General features: G+C 39.1%; 2 protein-coding genes across 2 annotated transcripts; one reads left to right on the top strand and one right to left on the bottom strand.

Annotated features, from left to right (window-relative positions):
* Positions 1–281: 281 nt before the first annotated feature.
* On the bottom strand, positions 282–5,512 carry atp6v1d (ATPase H+ transporting V1 subunit D). Its single transcript, XM_023264279.3, has 10 exons — positions 5,463–5,512; positions 5,278–5,367; positions 3,878–3,995; positions 3,403–3,482; positions 3,243–3,310; positions 3,115–3,159; positions 2,891–2,994; positions 1,396–1,462; positions 1,220–1,298; positions 282–984 (listed from the first exon to the last, which is right to left on the bottom strand). The coding sequence occupies exons 2-10, from the start codon at positions 5,316–5,318 to the stop codon at positions 840–842; spliced, it is 747 nt and encodes a 248-aa protein (XP_023120047.1). The 5' UTR covers positions 5,319–5,367; positions 5,463–5,512; the 3' UTR covers positions 282–839.
* A 45-nt stretch (positions 5,513–5,557) lies between these two features.
* Positions 5,558–15,462, top strand: eif2s1b (eukaryotic translation initiation factor 2, subunit 1 alpha b). Its single transcript, XM_023264278.3, has 8 exons — positions 5,558–5,715; positions 9,520–9,762; positions 11,604–11,683; positions 11,905–12,056; positions 12,159–12,265; positions 12,367–12,464; positions 13,858–14,001; positions 14,795–15,462. Exons 2-8 carry the CDS (start codon positions 9,522–9,524, stop codon positions 14,918–14,920), a joined length of 948 nt encoding a protein of 315 aa, XP_023120046.1. The 5' UTR covers positions 5,558–5,715; positions 9,520–9,521; the 3' UTR covers positions 14,921–15,462.
* The last annotated feature ends 3,273 nt before the right edge of the window (positions 15,463–18,735 follow it).

The raw sequence follows: 18,735 nt of genomic DNA, 5'->3' as shown, positions 1-18,735 counted from the left end.
GATAATGGATGGACGTTTGCAATGTTGGTCACAACAAACGCAACCAAGTTCAACCACACAAATGCCAAACTAAAAATACTGTTGTAAATGTAGTAGCCTGGTCCAAAATGACGGGCACTCCTCATCTAGTTGGGTTACCTAAATACTTCTGGAGAGAGGCCGAGAGAAACTTCATCCCAGCAGCCTTGTACAGTGCTTTGTCTTTACATATGGAACCTAAAAGTTTCTGCTTTAGTGCAAAAGTGAAAGCGCTGATATTTACAAATAATGGCTCATAATAGTTTAATATTTAGAACATCTTTATTGAGATGATGTTTTGGGCTTTGTTGACTTACACACCACATTTTACAGGAGGATTCACTGGGGATTCTTGTGTCATGGTAAACATCCTCCAATGAGGTAACAGTAACCCCATGACATGAGGTCAGCAGCGATGAAGACCTCCACAATAGACTCCCACAGTCTTTGAAATATACAACAACATTAAGCTATACAGCATGCAGTGACTCGAAATGTTGCACAAAATCCTTAATATCTACAAGGTGATCGGTCACACGGAATGATTTTTAATTTCACTTTCAAACCATGTGTAAATAGTTATTTTCTTAATATTGTTTGCTTAATTTCTTTATACTATTTCCATTGTGGGTAACAGCAAAGTGTTTGCTTGTTGCCTGTACAGAGACAGAGGTGTAAACACCCATACCTTCCAGCACAAATCATCACAGACAGACACAAAAACTTTCATCACTTACATAGGAGGACATAGACATGGCCAGAGAGGCACAGAATAAATAGGATAATGTGTGAAGTGAGTGACTGTCAGCTTGTAGAGCACTTCACTCAAACAGCAGGTCTTCATCTGTCTCCTCTGTCAGCATGTTGGCGGGTTCTGCAATGGGACCCAGCTGAGCCAGGCGGGCAGCAATCTCAAGTTCTGTCTTTTCCCTGAGCTGCTTCTTCTTCTCTTGGATCTTCTTTAGTCTGGCAGAGGAGAAAACATTTTCAGTGTTAGAACAAAAATTAGCAGTTTGGTGGCCTTCACGTGGACTTCTCATGTTTAGGCAATGATAGAATAAATTCAGAGCAGTAGATAGGTGGAGAACAAATCTAAGAAATATATACCATGCAACGACTGCTACTGGTAAAGAGGGCACTTGCATGACTAATCAGTGCAAAATACATCTTTAAGTGCTGGAAAGCAAGAAAAGGTTACAACCTGTAGAACTCCTCGCGTTCTCTCTCATCCAGCTCTGTGATGATGTAGGTGAGTGTGCGATCAATCCGGGGAATAATCACTGCAAAGTGGAATAAAAATGATTTCATCAACAATAACATCCTTTAATTAAGGACTTTGAGAAAAAGACTACAACTATATGTTAAATGTGAATTTACCATGCTCAATAGCATTCACACGGCGGTTGGTGATCTTTATGGCTTCATCCAGAGTGACAAAAGATGTCTGCAAAACAGAAGTTTCAATCTCTTGTTCGCAATTTCAAAAATCTGTTTTCTATTCAATTCAATTTTATTCACACTACCATTCAAAAGTTTGGGGTCGCCAATACAAATTCATGCTTTTCATGAAAACTCACACTTTTGTTCATGTGCTAACATAATTGCACAAGGGTTTTCTAATCATCAATTAGCCCTTCAACACCATTAGCTAACACAATGTAGCATTAGAACACAGGAGTGATGGTCGCTGGAAATGGACCTCTGTGCCTCTATGTAGATATTCTATTAAAAATCTGCCGCTTCCAGCTAGAATAGTCATTTACCACATTAACAATGTCTAGAATGCATTTCTGATTAATTTAATGTTATCTTCATTGAAAAAAAATGCTTTTCTTTCAACAATAAGAACATTTCTAAGTGACTCCAAACTTTTGAACGGTAGTGTGTATAGCGCCAATTACAGTTCAGATTGCCTCAAGACGCTTTATATTACAGAACCCAAATGACCTGAACCCTCAGAGCAAGCCCTAAGTGGTAAGAAAAAACTCCTTTCTAACAGGAAGAAACCTTGAGCAGAACCTGGCTCATATGGGGGGACCCATCTGCTACTGGCCGGCCGGGTTGAGAGGTAAAAAGTCAGATATGTAGAGGGGGTGTAGGAGCGGAGGAACGGGAGAGGAAGGGGTGTGGGGGACAAGGAAACACATAACACACATTTGCATACATGCATGGTATAACAAACATAGATGATACATACAAAGTGAAGCTTTCCTCACTATACACAGGAGCCAGGAATCCGTGCGCAGTAATTTGCTGCACAGGAACCGGCTAACTGTGCGGTGCTCCCCCCTCCACCACCCCACATCCTTATCCCAACTATCCTTGTCTAAAGTCATGCTTTGCCTGTTTGCAGGTTTTTTTTTTTTGTTTTTTGTTTTTTTTTTAGGTTCCTTCTCAAATTGAATTTCCCAACATTGGAGGTTTCATTTGGTACAACGACGTTTTTTTTTCTTTTACCCTCTGCTATCCCTACCCAGATCCCAACATGTCCTTTTTCTTTTTTATCTCAAGAAAGGTGCGCGCAGCACTGCGCAGCAGCTGGAGCTGTCATTGGCAGGGCAGCTCAAATGAAATTTCGTTGTATATGAAAGTGTGCAATGACCAATAAAGATTGATTGATTGATTGATTGATTATTAATACAGAGTGAATTACACAACACTGAAACTAGTTTAAGTTTACTTTTATGGTGTCTGGCTCTGGCATTAAACATGCTACATATATAACTGGTAGTGAGATGTAAACAGTGTGTAGATGAGCATACCAACTATAGTAAGGGCAATAGGAATATTTTAAGGAACACTGGGCTTTATCTTGAAAAGAGCAAAAATTAGGTTTAACTAATGTTTTCACATTCGTAAGAGCACCCTCTACCTGTAAGGAGGCCAACTCCACCAGTAGCTCAACAGCTCTGGCATAGTTCCTCTTCAGCCTGGAGAGCTGCTCTCCTCCTCTGGCCAGACCTGTTAGCTCATAACCTGGCAGATACACAGACACAGCAACAGTGAGCTTTCTCTGTCATTCTCTACACACAAAATCTAATTTAATCCAAACATGATGCAGATTTATGGCAAATTGAGAAGTGAGATATGACGTACTGTCCCCCCCCTCTTGGTAGTGTTCAAAGACTGGCAGAGTGACCCCTGAAAGAATAAAAACAGCATATAAAGACCTTGACCCATCACTCACAGAGATTCTAACAGTATGTAATATTTGTGAAGCTTACCTGCCACGTTATCTTTCTTGGCTCGGACCTTCACCTGAGCTTTGTTTACATTCTGGATTACAGTTGTGCTGTTCACAGAATTACAGTTGGAAGCTGTAGAGGCATTTGTACCAAACATAACAAGTACACAACATTATTGTGATATTCTTGTAATTCTTACCTGAAGTCTCCAGCTGTAAATTTAGCTTCAGCCAAAGAGAAAGCTGCCTCTCTCATCACCTCCCCCATCTTAGTCTTGGTCTGAAGGAACACATATAAAAAGTCCTTACTTTAGTAAGAAATTCTGACTGATGAGAGAAATATATTCTCTGACTGGTGCACATACATAAACCAAAAACTATAGCTGTCTAATACAACATGCCTGCATTAAATCCACCCTTCAGTGAGATTGTAACTGTACAGAGGTTTTGATTCAACTTAATGGCCATTTTGTAGATCAGAGGATATTAGAAACTCCTTTAAATAGAAGGCCATACAGTTCAACAGCATCACAAGATACAGGATCCACAAATGACCAGAAAACTGAATAAATACCTCTCTATTTTTTTAACAGAAAGATATTAAGTTAACAAAGGCAGGGTTTAATAATTGCTGTTATATTGGACTGCGTTAGTTATCGGTCTTTTTAAACTGACTTCAATAATTTTGCGCAGGATCTGACGGAAGCGCATGGAGAGGGCATCAGATTTTTTCTTGAGCAGGTTGCGGCCAGTCTGTGCTCCTTTCAGCCGAGCCTTCATGATGGTCTGAGCCCTGCAAGCCAGAAAAAAAACACAATTTTTAAAAGCTGTATTTGACTGTACCAGCTGTATTACCTCAAGGGTAAAGATTAACATTAGCCTGGTTACTTTTTTTCCAACTGTTTCGCTCTGTTGTCGTTGATTTTATCTACATTGACACACTAAAAGGTAGTCAGATGTTAGCTGAACTAATCTACACTACTGTTCAAAGGTTTTTCCATGAAAATTCACATTTTTATTCATGCACCAACATAATTGCACAAGGGTTTTCTAATCATCTATTAGCCTTTCAACACCACTAGCTAACACAATGTACCATTAGAACACAGGAGTGATGGTTGCTGGAAATGTTCCTTTGTACCCCTCTATAAATATTCCATTAAAAATCAGCCATTTCCAGCTAGAATAGTCATTTACCACATGAACAATGTCTAGACTGTTTTTCTGATTCATTTTATGTTATCTTCATTGAAAAAAACTGCCCTTCTTTCAAAAATAAGGACCTTTCTAAGTGACTCAAAATGTAGTGTAGATCTACTATAATTTTTTTATCTGGATTGTCCATAAATCTGAACACACATCTATTGCATGCTAGGAAGAGGGACTCTCTATCTTGCAGAAGTTTCTTCCATTTCCTTTGTTTATTGATTTTTTTGAGGGAGTTTTTGTTTGTTTTTGTTTGTTTGTTTGTTCCATCTGAACCAAGAGTGTAAGGACATGTGTCATATACTGCCATTAATATAAGATTATAAACATTCCATGTACTCCTGGTTGATCATCACTGATCTGAAGTCATATCACAGCTCATTGATACTGTTAGCCAGGGAAAAGTACATCAGTTTATCACAAAAAAGGTTTATCCAAGTACTCGTTAAAAACATGCCCATTCTCTGGGATTAAAACCTCTCTCTCCAATTTAAACTAAAGCTTTCTATAAACTGACATGACTGGATCACGCAGCAGAATAAGAATTCAGAACAGTCAAGAGGACAAACAATGTTAAAGAGGACTAAAGAGGTCAGACACCATCTCAGAGTGACAGCTCACACTTGGATGAAAGATCACATGATAAAAAGAGGACTCTTCCTCTTTTAAACATCAACCTAGCATTCATATAAGCTAGAATTCTACTTGAACCACAGTGCAAAGCAAAATTACGATCGGTTCATGGGAAATACATGGAGAAAATCACATATATTGGAGAATGAAAAGCAACAACTCAACAAAATAGTGTTATATTGCTTGGTTACGACGCTACAGCGAGTTAGCAAATAGCTAGCTATCAAGCTGCTTACATTCTGGAGGGGAATATGTCGATCCTGTCTTTTCCAGACATCTTTCCGTCGTTTGGTCGATGATTACAGTCTTCGGTTTACTTCTGCTTCCTAAATCAACATTGAACCGTCAGCTTTTATTTATTAATCTATACACACACAGAAAAATGTCGCTCTTCATGCAGGATTAGACTTAGAAACCTAACCAGTGGTCGTGATCTTGTTCGCCTCACAGATCAGCTGGTTTCCGATCACGTGACTCAACCCCCAACTTGTTCTGCGCTTGCGCAGTCGAAAAACGTCGAACGATCTTTTCCGGGTCGAAAAATTAACGCATCCATGAACGTGAGCTAGCAGGCCCGAATTCTTCATTAAAACCCCAAAGAAAATTTAATCGGACATTTAAACAGGCGCAGTACAGGACATTGTAGCGTGTCGTTCGGTAACCTTATGACACAGGTAAGTTTTTTTCTTGATAAATGGGATGTTCGGTAGGGAGTGGTGGACACACGGTGCTGCTAGCAGGCAGCAGTGCATGTGCCCCGCATGTGAGTTTGAACCTGGTTACTAGCTAGGTAGCTAACTGATGTTAAGATAACTTTCTTGTTCTTCGATGGCCATTTTTCTCTTGGTTTTAATTGTGACAGCGTAAGGTCTACAATAGCTGTCGCAACATTGTAGTTATTTTTAGGATGTTATTCGTCGTCATTTTTCTCTTTTTCTTCCTAACCTCAACATTGTGGAGATTGTCGTAAGAGTTTCATCATCCCATTCACAGCAAAACTGTGAAATGAAAGTGCCATTTCCCAAGCTAAACTCTGTTGTTTCATGTGCTGCTATGATAAAAGCACCTAGAAACAGATATAAATTAAAGTTATCATTCAATGTATGTTAGTGTTATTAGTTAGTGCGTGGGAGGTATTTCTAAATAACTGTCCACACCTTTCACATATGTGATGGTAGACTAGGTATCACAAACACTTCTCAGTGTGCGTTAGCTTTAGCTAGGTGTGCCTCATAAACAGGCCCACTAATGTATGGTGGTTTAATAATGTGTCTAATCTTAATCTAAATTGAAGGATTTTTCCACATTTCAGTAACAGTATTCATCTGAAACTTAAGCATCAATTTGTATGCAAAAACTCATCTTTTTTCATGCACTTTGATCTACAATTTATAATTATTATTCACCAAAAGTAAATGTCCATAAAAATCAAACTTCACTGCGATGTAAATGAATACTAAGAGTGTAAAAGATTGGTGGTGATCACCAATAATGAATTTAATCTGAGTTTTGTTTTTTTTTTTGCCTTACAAGAGGTTATGAGGAGTTTTCGTGTGCTTCTCCCAGCTGGAACTAGTAGTAGGGGGAGGCTATAGATGCCTTTTGGGGGGAAAAACACCCGGTAATGAGTTTAAATCAAGCTTTATTGTAGAACATAGAGATATCCTAGCTTTACTTTTCTGTGTGATTTTGCATCTTACGACTACTGCCGTTTTTTGATACCACAATTATGCTCAAAATTGTTATTTTTTCAGAGAACGTTCAGTATGCATCCTTGCATGTCTGGCACACAAAAGGCTACGCTCATTCAGCTAAGACCTAATGTAAGGGGAGTTGCTCCATGGCCAAACAAAAGTCTCTCAGTGTCACTGTAGACCTGTCCTTGGTAGTGCCTAGAAGAAAAAACTTTTTGACCAGAGGAAAAATGTCTGAAATAACAGTGTCATAGACATTGCCTCTGCTTCTCAGGGCTTTGCTGATGCTCTTGCTCTCCATGGTATTAAAATTACCTAAAAAATAAAGCAAAAATCAATTTGCAAGGTGGGCTGCACAGTGGTGTAGTGGTTAGCACTTTCGCCTTGCAGCAAGAAGATCCCTGGTTCGCGTCCCGGCTTTCCCGGGATCTTTCTGCATGGAGTTTGCATGTTCTCCCTGTGCATGCGTGGGTTTTCTCCGGGTACTCCGGCTTCCTCCCACAGTCCAAAAATATGCTGAGGTTAATTGATCATTCTAAATTGCCCGTAGGTGTGAATGTGAGAGTGATTGTTTGTCTCTGTATGTAGCCCTGCGACAGACTGGCGACCTGTCTAGGGTGTCCCCTGCCTTCGCCCGAGTCAGCTGGGATAGGCTCCAGCCCCCCCCGGGACCCTAGTGAGGATTAAGCGGTGTATAGATGATGGATGGATGGATGGGTTAACTTGAACGCATTACCGGCATCTTATAGAATCATAGCCCTCCCCTACTAGTAGCTCTGAGTTAGTTTCATATATGCAGCATTAGACAGTAGCAGGATCCATGTGTGTGTACGGTTGCGCATGGAGCAACACTGTTGGTAATTTAATTAAACTCTTTGATTTATAAATTGTTGCTAAAAGACCACGGAGAGCGGATTAGTCTGGGCCATGATCCAATGGGAGGTCACACCGTGTTTAGGTCTACATGTCTTCATACTAGAAAGGTGTCACACACAGAACAGCAGTTTAGTTTCCAGCTGTTTAGGACTGGTTCTTTGTAGTTTATTACAAATCTGTAACATCAGACATGAATTAGGTTTAACTATAAATGATCCCAACGTGGAGAAAAGACAGATCAAGATGTAACAGCAGGTCTTTGTGTTTACCTCAGAAAGGTAAACTGTCTTCTAGTCACAATTTATCAGTTGCAGGTAAATACTTTGTCACCTGGCGGCCATCCTCAGGTTGACTCCTTTTCACTTTTCAAGAAATCAGAAATGAACTGCGCTGTTAGTAGTTTGAATACTTTGATCACCCGCTGTGAGTTTAGGTGTAGTCTTTTACTGCATTAGTTTGCATTATAAATCACTTGGTGTACTTACTAGTCTTGCATAAATGATTCATATCTCGTGCATACTGTGGCACTGTCTGCCATTGTGGTGTGTTTGTCTGAATGCAGTCATTAGGAACATTGACAGAAAGTGTCCTTTCTCTAAAACTTTCAAAATAAAAAAGTCTGTGCTTAATCTCACTGCTCTAGTGCGGGTGTGAGATGCAAGTAGATAAACCGGTTTAAAAGGTTTTTCAATTATTAAATAACAATTTTACAGAAATTGAGAAGAAGACCAAACAAAGTTAGAGCAGAAATGTAATTTTTTTTTTGTAACTTTTTTTTTAATCAGGTGTCACCTCGGGTATATCTGGGGACCCTTTTGCTTGTGATCCACTGCTCCAGATGTTGTCATCATTATTATATTTAAAACTACTGACATTTTTCTATTTTTTTTAAGTATGCAGCTTCAATAAAATGGGAGAATTAATTTTTTGACACAGCATTAAAAAATTGTGTTCAACACTGAGCAGGGCAGGGAATGAAATGTCTTTATGTTTTGTTTCTATTGAAGTCCAAAAATGATTGGCTATGCAATTCTTGAATTCCCATCTTGGAACTCCATATTATCTTTTTGTTAAAATTCCTGTGACATCTGCCTTTCAAATTTCCACTTGCCATTCAAGGGTTCCACTTAACCCTTAGATGCACAAATGATTGGACCCTACACGCTTCCATAAGTGGGTCAAAAATAAGAATCATTGTGTTTTTAAACCATTTTCATCATTTTGGTTAAGAATAATGATTTGTATTATATTTTTATCCACGCAAGAATGATTCTATGTTTGAAATATGTTTCTTTTTCACTTTGTAACAGATTTTGAACGTTTTGATAATTGAAAAAGAAGACTATTATACAGAACAGCAACAGAATAATGTCAACATCAATTTTTTTGACATTTTTCCACTCTTTTCCTCCAAGTTTGTGCACTGCTTCCCCTCTTGTATGATATTATCAGTGATAAAGAGATTGGGGTAGTAATACAAAAATTACAATTTCTTTAAAAGCATTAAGGGTAACTTAAAAATTTAAATGGAATGATATCAAAAACATGTTTTTTGAGGAATAGCTGGAATATGAAACTATACAAACTTTTCATTACAAAGATATTGTAAGAAAACAACCTCACTGGGTCATTATTGACCCACTTATGCATCTAAGGGTTAATGCACTGGCTTTTTGTTTAAAAAATGTTCGATTTTCAAATTTATATAAAATAATCTTGATAACATTGCCATTACATTGTACACAGAGGGCAGTATGCTGATCTTATACTTTGCTGGCTTAGTTGTACTTTTCACAAGATGCAAACGTATCATGATGTGTAAAATTAATAGCATTTCATTTGTAGGAACATTTGTGCAAGCATCTACAGATATTTACCCCTGCCTCTCTGCTGTTTCTTTTCTTACAGCAATGCCGGGGCTCAGCTGTCGATTTTACCAACACCGGTTCCCAGAGGTGGAGGATGTTGTAATGGTGAACGTGAGATCCATTGCTGAGATGGGAGCCTATGTCAGCCTTCTGGAATACAACAACATTGAGGGCATGATCCTCCTGAGTGAGCTGTCACGTCGACGTATCCGCTCCATTAACAAGCTCATCCGCATAGGCCGCAACGAGTGTGTGGTTGTCATCCGAGTAGACAAAGAAAAGGGTGAGTGCAGGCAGATAGGTACTTACCACATGTGGGAAAGGAAATTGACGTGTTTTTGACTGCTAGCGCCAACGTATTAGTACAACAGATATGAACAAACAACAGCAAAAATGTTCTAACTGAATATTAAGTTTAATGGCGGAAGAAGGAGAGATGGAGTCTTTTTACTGCACTATTAGCACATTATCAGTAGTAGCAGTTAAATGACCATTTACTCATCTACTGTCAGGAATGACTGCATGTTTGATATGTAATAATTTATTGAGAAAAGCAAACAACTTGTGAAGCTTAAACCAACAAGGTCTCTATCTATTTATTACTCCGCCAAAGAACACGGCGGAGTTATGTGACGATCGGCGTCAGTTTGTCTGTCTGTTAGCCACATTACTCAAAAACAAAATAATGGATTTAGATGAAATTTTCAGGGAAGGTCAGAATGACCAAGTGATTAGATTTTGGCAGTGATGCGGCTTACAGCCTGGATCCACAGATTTGTTAAATATTTCTGTATCATTGCGAGATAGCAGCACGGCGTCACTGTAACCATGACTACAAGGGAACACTATGTCAGCTGCCTGCTGACGATCACATGATTGTGATCCTGCTACAACTCGAACGCTGCACACTTTTCAATTCACACTTCCCGCTACATATTTAGGTCACGTGATTCGATATCCGTATGTAACGTACACATGCATAACATGCCCGTGCTCAGCGCAAGGTCATTTTGTTTGTGGGTACAACTATATTAAATGGCCACATTCTATGTTGCCATGACTTCTGATCATCAATAACTAACTAGAAAAACACTCGAGAGCGCGATACTCCGCCAAGGCTGCTCAGTCGTATCATTTCTGACGGATAAGTCCACAATTGATTTGTAGTAGGCTCACAATCATGTGCTCGTCAGCAGGCAGGTGACGTCACGTTCGCTTGTAGTCATAGTTACTGTGACTACGTGCCGCTATCTCACAATGATACGGAAATCCTTAACAAGTCCATGGATCCAGACTATAAGCTGCATCACTGCCAAAATCGAATCAGGTGGTCTATGTGTCATTTCTGACTGCTCTGAAAATTTCAGTAATGTTGCGTACAGACAGACGGAGACAAACCAACGCTGATCGTCACATAACTCCGCTGCATTCCTTGGCGGAGTAACAAGGTGACAAAGGTCAGAGAAGAGACAGAAATTCCAGGACAGTTGATGGTCTAGTACAGAGGATCCTAAGTAAAACAGGACAAGGAGGAAAAAGTAGTAGTTATTACAAAATTAATATAATGTAATATAATTAATTACCAGCTCCTTTACTCTGATTTCACACAACTAATCTGATTGCATGAAAACTAATATAGAAAACCGCACAAAACAAAACATAAAAGCGATACATGGTTTAAATGTCCAGTTTCTGCCAGAAACTTGATTAAATCTACAGGTAAAAACAGGCAGAGCATCAACATCAATGATTACAGGATAAATATGTCTTATCGGTTTTTGAGTATTGCTGCGCACAGACAGACAAATGTATGCCGATCATCACGTAACTCCGCCACGTTCCTTGGCAGAGTAATAAACAAATGCTGCATTTCTAAAAAATATGCCGTATTTCTGACAATGCCATATGGGGGAATAACAGCCCTGGCGGAGTACTGCGCTTTCTGAGTGCTTTTCTTGTTAGTCATCTCAACACTAATCTTGCACAATTACTACTGTAAAAACTTAGTATCGCTTTGACTTTCTGACAGTTCCAATGCCTTTAAACTAATTTCAGTTCAGATTTTGTTCTGTCAGAATACTATGAAAACAGCATCACTGCATTTCTTCATTTGTTTCTTTACAGGATACATTGATTTATCTAAAAGAAGAGTTTCACCAGAGGAGGCCATCAAGTGTGAAGATAAATTCACCAAATCTAAAACTGTAAGTCACATTGTTATTGTAGATAGTGGCATGATGAGGTTTTGTTTTCCTCATAAACGTGACCTTAGCTTTAAATTATGGAAATATATGATCTCCTTCAGTTCTGCCAAACATATTGTAAATTATGTTAAATCTGGATTAAGAAAAAGTAAAAGCTCCTCCGTTTGACCTTTACTTTATCAGCTATTTATACTAAGCTGATTGGAGTGTTGTGTTTATAGGTGTACAGCATTCTGCGGCACGTTGCAGAGGTGCTGGATTACAGTAAAGACGAGCAGCTAGAGAGCTTGTATCAGCGCACTGCCTGGGTCTTTGATGAGAAATACAAGCGGCCAGGATACGGCGCTTATGATGTCTTCAAACAGGCTGTATCGTAAGTCCCTGATTCAAGTGGTGTGGTTTACTATAAGGCTAATCATAGAATACATCGACACTATTATGTAAATTTTTGGTGAATATGTTTTTTTTTTCACAGAGATCCTGCCATTCTGGATGGCCTGGATTTAACAGAGGAAGAGAGGAGTGTGCTGATAGACAACATCAACAGGCGACTCACTCCACAGGCTGTCAAAATCAGAGCAGGTTTGGCTGTTATTCTTTCTGTGTCAGATAGTTTTTTTACTTTAATGGATCTGAAAATGAAATCTAACCTTAATGGCTTTGTTTTCCTCCTCCTCCTGCAGACATTGAAGTGGCGTGCTATGGGTATGAGGGGATTGATGCAGTGAAGGAAGCTTTGAGGGCCGGACTCGGCTGTTCCACAGAGGCCATGCCCATCAAGGTAATCTTACTGCTTCAGTCACCGGTACATTGATGTGGATTTTAGGGCTGAAACAATTCCTCGTGTAATTTGACAGCTAAAATTCCTCAACGCAAAATTTTCTGAATCGAAGCTTTGTTTAATCCACTATATACTAGACCCTGGTTACTAAATGGTGGGCCACATTCCGAGTCCGGACCTAGACTTCATCCTACATGGACCCGGACCTATAATCAATAAATTATAAGGGGATTTTAAATTGACGGGATGCTTCTATTTTAATCAACACAGCTTTTCTAGTGTTTGCGGCATTTAGCAGATCAGAGGCTAAACCATGAAGACAGTTTGACATATTCAGGCTTTCTTTGTGTGAGTCAGATTGACAAAAACTAAAACCTCAGTCAGAGTTAACAGCTATGAAGGTGGTTTTCAACTTCTTGTGTTAACTCAGACTTTCTGCTTCAAACTCATCACACAAACAGGAGTGTTTAATGCATCATTTGATTCGTTTTATGCACAAAATTTATGACGGTAAAAATCCCCGACTGGAAATGATTTAAGACAGGAATGCTGGTAGAAAACTGTTTGTGTATTTATTTTACCGATCAATGCAGCTGATTATTTCTAACAGACAGCTACACAATAAAACTATTAAACTTCAAACTTCATATTTCTAACATGATCTTACATTGAAGTGGGTGTAGGTCTGATACTGTTTCATAATGAGGGAAATCACTTTAATTTGTGGCCAAATCAAAGTGAAACTAATGTTACTGATTGAATATTTTCTGTAATACATACTGATCAGTTTTCTTATTTGTGTTCTATCAGCCGCAGTACCAGCAGTTTAAACGGACCAAACATAAAAACATATTCATGTTGCATCACCAACAAATACATGTGGGATTCCCATGGCTTTAGTTTTAGTTTATTCCCCAGTACTACACTATATATATATATATATATATATATATATATATATATATATATACACACACACACACACACACACACACAATACCCCTGTACTATACTATATATGTACAATACAGTGAAGATGTCCGCTCGTGTTCTACCAGGATGGTTATTTCTTTTGCACAGTATGCAAACTTCAGCTTTTGATGCTGTAATGCATGTGCATTACAGCACATGCATTACAGCGCAGAATCCGATTACTCGATGAATCTCCGGAATAATCTATAGAATACTCGATTGCCAAAATAATCGATAGCTGCAGCCCTAAGTGGATTTATGAAACTTGTTCTCTCTTCATAAACCTAAACTTTCTTCAAGCAACACTTTTATTTTGCACTGTCGACAGTAAAATTAGTTGTTAACTGTAGCCTGCTGCTTTAGTCGGATAACAACCGGACAACAGCCAGTATAATTTAAACCGTTATGTTGTTCTTGGCAGATCAACCTGATCGCTCCCCCTCGCTATGTGATGACAACCACCACCCTGGAGCGCACAGAGGGCCTATCTGTCCTAAACCAGGCAATGGCTGCTATCAAGGAGAAGATTGAGGAGAAAAGAGGCGTCTTTAACATCCAGATGGAGGCGAGTGATTTAATTTTCTTTACACAACTATGGATTCATGAAAGCCACTCCTTTCCTTTCCCCTTTTTTATTTTCAACTTCTTGACATTTTATGTTTTCAGAAATCTATATCAAGTTCTAGTTAGATAAGGGTTTGCACTGGCACCTGTTTAAACAAGAAAAATCCTGCAGAAGTCATCATTTTACCTAGTCCCCAACCTTGACACAGGCTACAGATAGTCACACAGTACTCCCTGGATGTTGAAAATGGCTCCTTTAACTATAGCGTTAGCTTCTGTTTTTTGCTTGTTTCTGGCAAATGTCATTGTAAAATGATTTTTATTACACTTTGTTCTACTGATTAGGTAGTGGGGAAAAAAGATTATCGAAAAATAACAAGATTATTCGTATTTCACCTTTTTGTACTTGTAAAATTACAACTTTTTTGCATAATGTTGATAAATTTGTGCAAAATAGACCTTTTATTTTTGCTTCTAGTTCATATTACAACTTTATTCTGAGTTTTTTTTTTTTTTAATATTTTCATCTGTGACTGTATGGAACTGAACAGCTATCATCTCACAGCTACAACATTCCTAGTTTGTGTCCTGGCCTGGAATTTGCATATTCTCCCTGTGCATGCGTGGATTTTCTCCGGCTTCCTCCCACAGTCATCAGCTGGGATAGGCTCCTGCGCCCCCACATCCCTACAGAGGACAGAACGCTGTATAGATAGTGGATGGATGGACTGTGATGTGACTTGATTATGTTTGTTGCATGCAAAAATAACTCAATTGTAAACTGTGCCCTACAGCCCAAGGTGGTGACAGACACAGATGAGACAGAACTCGCCCGGCAACTGGAGAGGTTAGAGCGGGAGAATGCCGAGGTGGACGGAGATGACGACGCCGAGGAAATGGAGGCCAAAGCAGAGGACTAGAATCAGCCCTTGGATGAATGCTGGTGGGGGAAAAACATCAAACAAGAAAACATGGACAGACCTGGCCACAGTCACTCAGTTTTACAGCTGTTAACTTTCACATTGCAAACATTAACTGGTGTTACTAGTTTATTGGCAAACATCCTGGTTTGTTCATTAGCAAGGTTGTCTCAGAAGAAGGTAACTTACACATCTGTCTTAACTGGGCATGGACACAAGGATGATTAAATCACAATATATACAACAGTATAGTTTCTATTTGTAAGTACCCCAATTTCAATAAGTAACAGAAGCTGTTTACAAGCAGTGGCTTTCACTTGCCATTGCTTAAGAGCCTAGTGTCTTCAGTATCCATGGCATTTCATGTCTGGCTGGGCACTGGATGTGACTGACTAAAGGGGAAATGCATTGGCTTGTCTGTCTACGCCTGTCAGTGGTGACTTAATTTGCTGATTCTCTTCCAATTGAAGGGTTTTTACTAGTAAGACCTGCCCTTGTTAGGTTACTTGGCATCAATAAAGTTCTGAAAGTTTTAAACTCAATGCATCTTTGTCAGCTGAATGAAATGGTACAAGATATTACCTTCAATGATTGGTTTCACTTATAACTCTGCCATCAAAACCTGCACTATCTTAGATTGACTGAATTAACATACAGTAGGATACAATTTTGAAATATACTTTGTCTGTTACTCTGCAAGCTTTGTTTATAGTGCAGAAATAAGGAGAAACTGGTCTGAAGCTGACTGGGGTTTTAAATTTAGAAGCACACATATTCCATTTTTGAAAATTAAATGAATAAATAATGATTTTTATGATAAATTTTAGCTTTGATTTCATCTCCATGCTGACCCACCACTGCCCACAGTTTACCTACTCAAACATGTTTACAGGTGCATCTCATATAATTAAAATAAGGTGGAAAAGGTTTAATATTTTTCATCAGACATTGCTTAAAGTCCATCCATTATCTATACACCGCTTAATCCTCATTAAGCACGGGGGCTGGAGTCTATCCCAGCTGGAGAGGTTGCCACACAGGGCTACACAGAGACAAACACATAGAGACAAACAATAACACCTATAGACAATTTAGAATCGCCAATTAACCTCAGCATGTTTTGTGGGAAGAAGCCGGAGAACCCGGAAAAACCCACACATGCACAGGGAGAGCATGCAGACTCCATGCAGAAAGATCCCAGGCCGGGACGCGCACAGGGGATCTTCTAGCTGCAAGGTAACTGCTAACCACCAAGCCCACTGTCCAGCCCACATTGCTTAAAGTGAAAATTGTATATGTTCTAGAGTCATTACACATAAATTGAAATATTTCAACACTTTATCTGTTTTAACTTGGAGTGGGGGAGATTCACAAGCAGTGAACTGAGGCTGGAGCCAGTGCATCCAGAGCCACCACGCACAGACATGTCCAGGAAATGAGCTATAAGTGTCCAATTACTGTATTCAGACCTCTCCTGAATACCCAGCAACGTCAGGGGCATCTTACCTTGGATAAGAGAGAGAGAACTGGACTGTTACCAAGTGGTCCAAAGTCCTCTTTACAGGTCAAAGTAAATTTTGCATATCTTGTGGAAGTCAAGGTCCCAGAGTCTGGGGGAAGCATAGAGAGGCACGGGATTAAAGTTGCTTGAAGTCCAGTGTGAAGTATCCACAGTCAGTGATGATTTAAGTGCCAAGTGTTGGCCCACTTTGTATAATCAAATCAACACAGCTGGTTACCAGAAAAGTTTGCAGCACATCTTGCTTACATCTACTGAAGAGCTTTTTTGGAGATGCAGATTTTGCCTTCCAGCAAGACCTGGCATCTCCCCACACTTCCAAAACCACTCAGAAATGGCGAATGTGCGTGTAGCATTACAGTGCTTGCTTGGCCAGCCAACTCACCATATCTGAACTCCATAGAAAATCGGTGGTGTATTGTGAAGAGGAGAATGGGACGAACCAGACCCAAAAATAAAGAGTTGATCAAGGCAACCTGGGGTCCATTTCACAAAGCAGGTTCAACAAACTCTGAGTGTAACCCTGAACTCTGAGATAGGAAACTGAGTTTCCGGTTCCAGAACAGCTGATTTGAGTTGGTTTTATCAACTCGGAGTAGTTTCACCCGGAGTTAAGCGTGTGCACCACAACTATAAAAAGCCAGTATCAATGGAGCCACGTTTCGATGAGTCACCATGGCAGCGGGGAAGCAGAGGGCTGCGTTTTTCACCCCACTTGAATTGGAAGTCTTATATGGTGAATTAGAACACGTTTTTAGAAAGAAGTGCAACATGGCTGCAGCTGCAAAAGAGAGATGGCGTGGGAGAGCATTGCTGCCCGGGTCAATGCGTACGTTTAAATGTAGTCCTTTGCAATCAAAATAATATTACAGAGGAAAACTGTTTGAATGGTAGCCTATTAAGTCACTTAATTTAGGTGCAATCCCGCGGGGGAGAAGCGCATGTGGCAGCAGTTTAAGATGAAATATAAAAACACTCCTTGGGAAATCCTAAAAGAAATTAAAATTACTAATCCCAGTCTGAGGTTGCAGCACAATGTCATTAACAGAATATGATTTAAAATTAATTTAACAGATCTCTACATCATTCACCTGCAATCCTGTGGAACCCCTCCTTGATGGCTCTGACAGGAGTTCGGTAAAGTTGGAAAGATATTCACAGATTCAGACGTCCGGCATCAATAACTCATGAAAAACATATTTAATATCAAACCAAGAGTGACCAGCAGGAGACAATTGGTGGCTCCGGTGATTTTGGTGACACTACAGTGTATAAGAGTGAAGTTATTGAATTTTGCTACTAATATAAATTCCTTAAAATTATGAAAAAATAAATATTTTTTTTGTCAAACCAAGAGTTGTAGTATGACCAGCAGGAGCCAATTGATGGCTCCAGTGATTTTGGTGACACTACGGCAAACAAGAGTGAAGTTATAGAATTTTACTACTAATATAAATTCTTTAAAATTTTGAAAAAACATATTTAATATCAACCCAAGTCTTGTAGTATGATCAGTAGCAGCCAACTGATGGCTCCAGTGATTATGGTGACACTACAGTACATAAAAATGAAATTACTGAATTTTATGAATAAAAATTCCTTAAAAATTCTTTTTTTTTTTTTTTAAAAACTTTTGTATCAAACCAAGAGTTGTAGTATGACCAGCAGGAGACAATTGATGGCTTCAGTGATTTTGGTGACACTACAGTGTATAAGAGTGAAGTTACTGAATTTTATTACTAATAAAATTAAAATAAAAATCACAAAATAATAAAATTTCCTTAAAATCTAAATTTTCTATTTAGTATCAAACCAAGTCTTGACGTATGACCAGCAGGAGCCAGTTGAAAGCTCCAGTGATTTTGGTGACACTACAGTGTATAAAAGTTAAGTTTTTGAATATTTGTGTAGTGTCTCTCTTCGCTGTTGCAGCGGTTTTGCTATTTGCAGATGGTCTCTCTTCACTCGTCTCACAGCCGGCTGCGCATAGACATCAATGTTATTTCTGCAGCTGGAAAGACATCGACTTTTGATAAAACTGGCCTTGTAGCACATTGTCTAGCTTACAACGATTTGAAAGAGGCATTGTTTATGTTTTTACAACGTATAGCTCATTGATGCCGGAAGTCCGAATCGGTGAATATCTTTCCGACTTTACTTAACAAGTAAAGTTAACTTCATGTTTTCAAACAAATTTCTTCTTCAGAATGACTTGAAATTTGATAAATATGAAGGCAAATGATATTTAGGTTGATTTGGTTTCAAGAAATTAAGGGGACAACATATTTTACCAAAG

The sequence above is a fragment of the Amphiprion ocellaris genome, chromosome 12 (genome assembly GCF_022539595.1).
Source record: "Amphiprion ocellaris isolate individual 3 ecotype Okinawa chromosome 12, ASM2253959v1, whole genome shotgun sequence".
Taxonomy (NCBI): Eukaryota; Metazoa; Chordata; class Actinopteri; family Pomacentridae; genus Amphiprion; species Amphiprion ocellaris.
This window is presented reverse-complemented; position numbering and strand designations above follow the sequence as displayed.

Bases quoted from the DNA above. Each gene is read 5' to 3' on its own strand.
- atp6v1d (XM_023264279.3), bottom strand. From the start codon at position 5,318: ATGTCTGGAAAAGACAGGATCGACATATTCCCCTCCAGAAT. The intron at 2,995-3,114 runs GTACGTCATATC...TGTATCTGCCAG, and splicing joins CTACCAAGAGGGGGGGGACA to GTTATGAGCTAACAGGTCTG. The intron at 1,463-2,890 runs GTAGAGGGTGCT...TCTGTTTTGCAG, and splicing joins TGGAGTTGGCCTCCTTACAG to ACATCTTTTGTCACTCTGGA.
- eif2s1b (XM_023264278.3), top strand. From the start codon at position 9,522: ATGCCGGGGCTCAGCTGTCGATTTTACCAACACCGGTTCCCAGAGGTG. The intron at 9,763-11,603 runs GTGAGTGCAGGC...GTTTCTTTACAG, and splicing joins CCGAGTAGACAAAGAAAAGG to GATACATTGATTTATCTAAA. The intron at 12,465-13,857 runs GTAATCTTACTG...TGTTCTTGGCAG, and splicing joins CAGAGGCCATGCCCATCAAG to ATCAACCTGATCGCTCCCCC.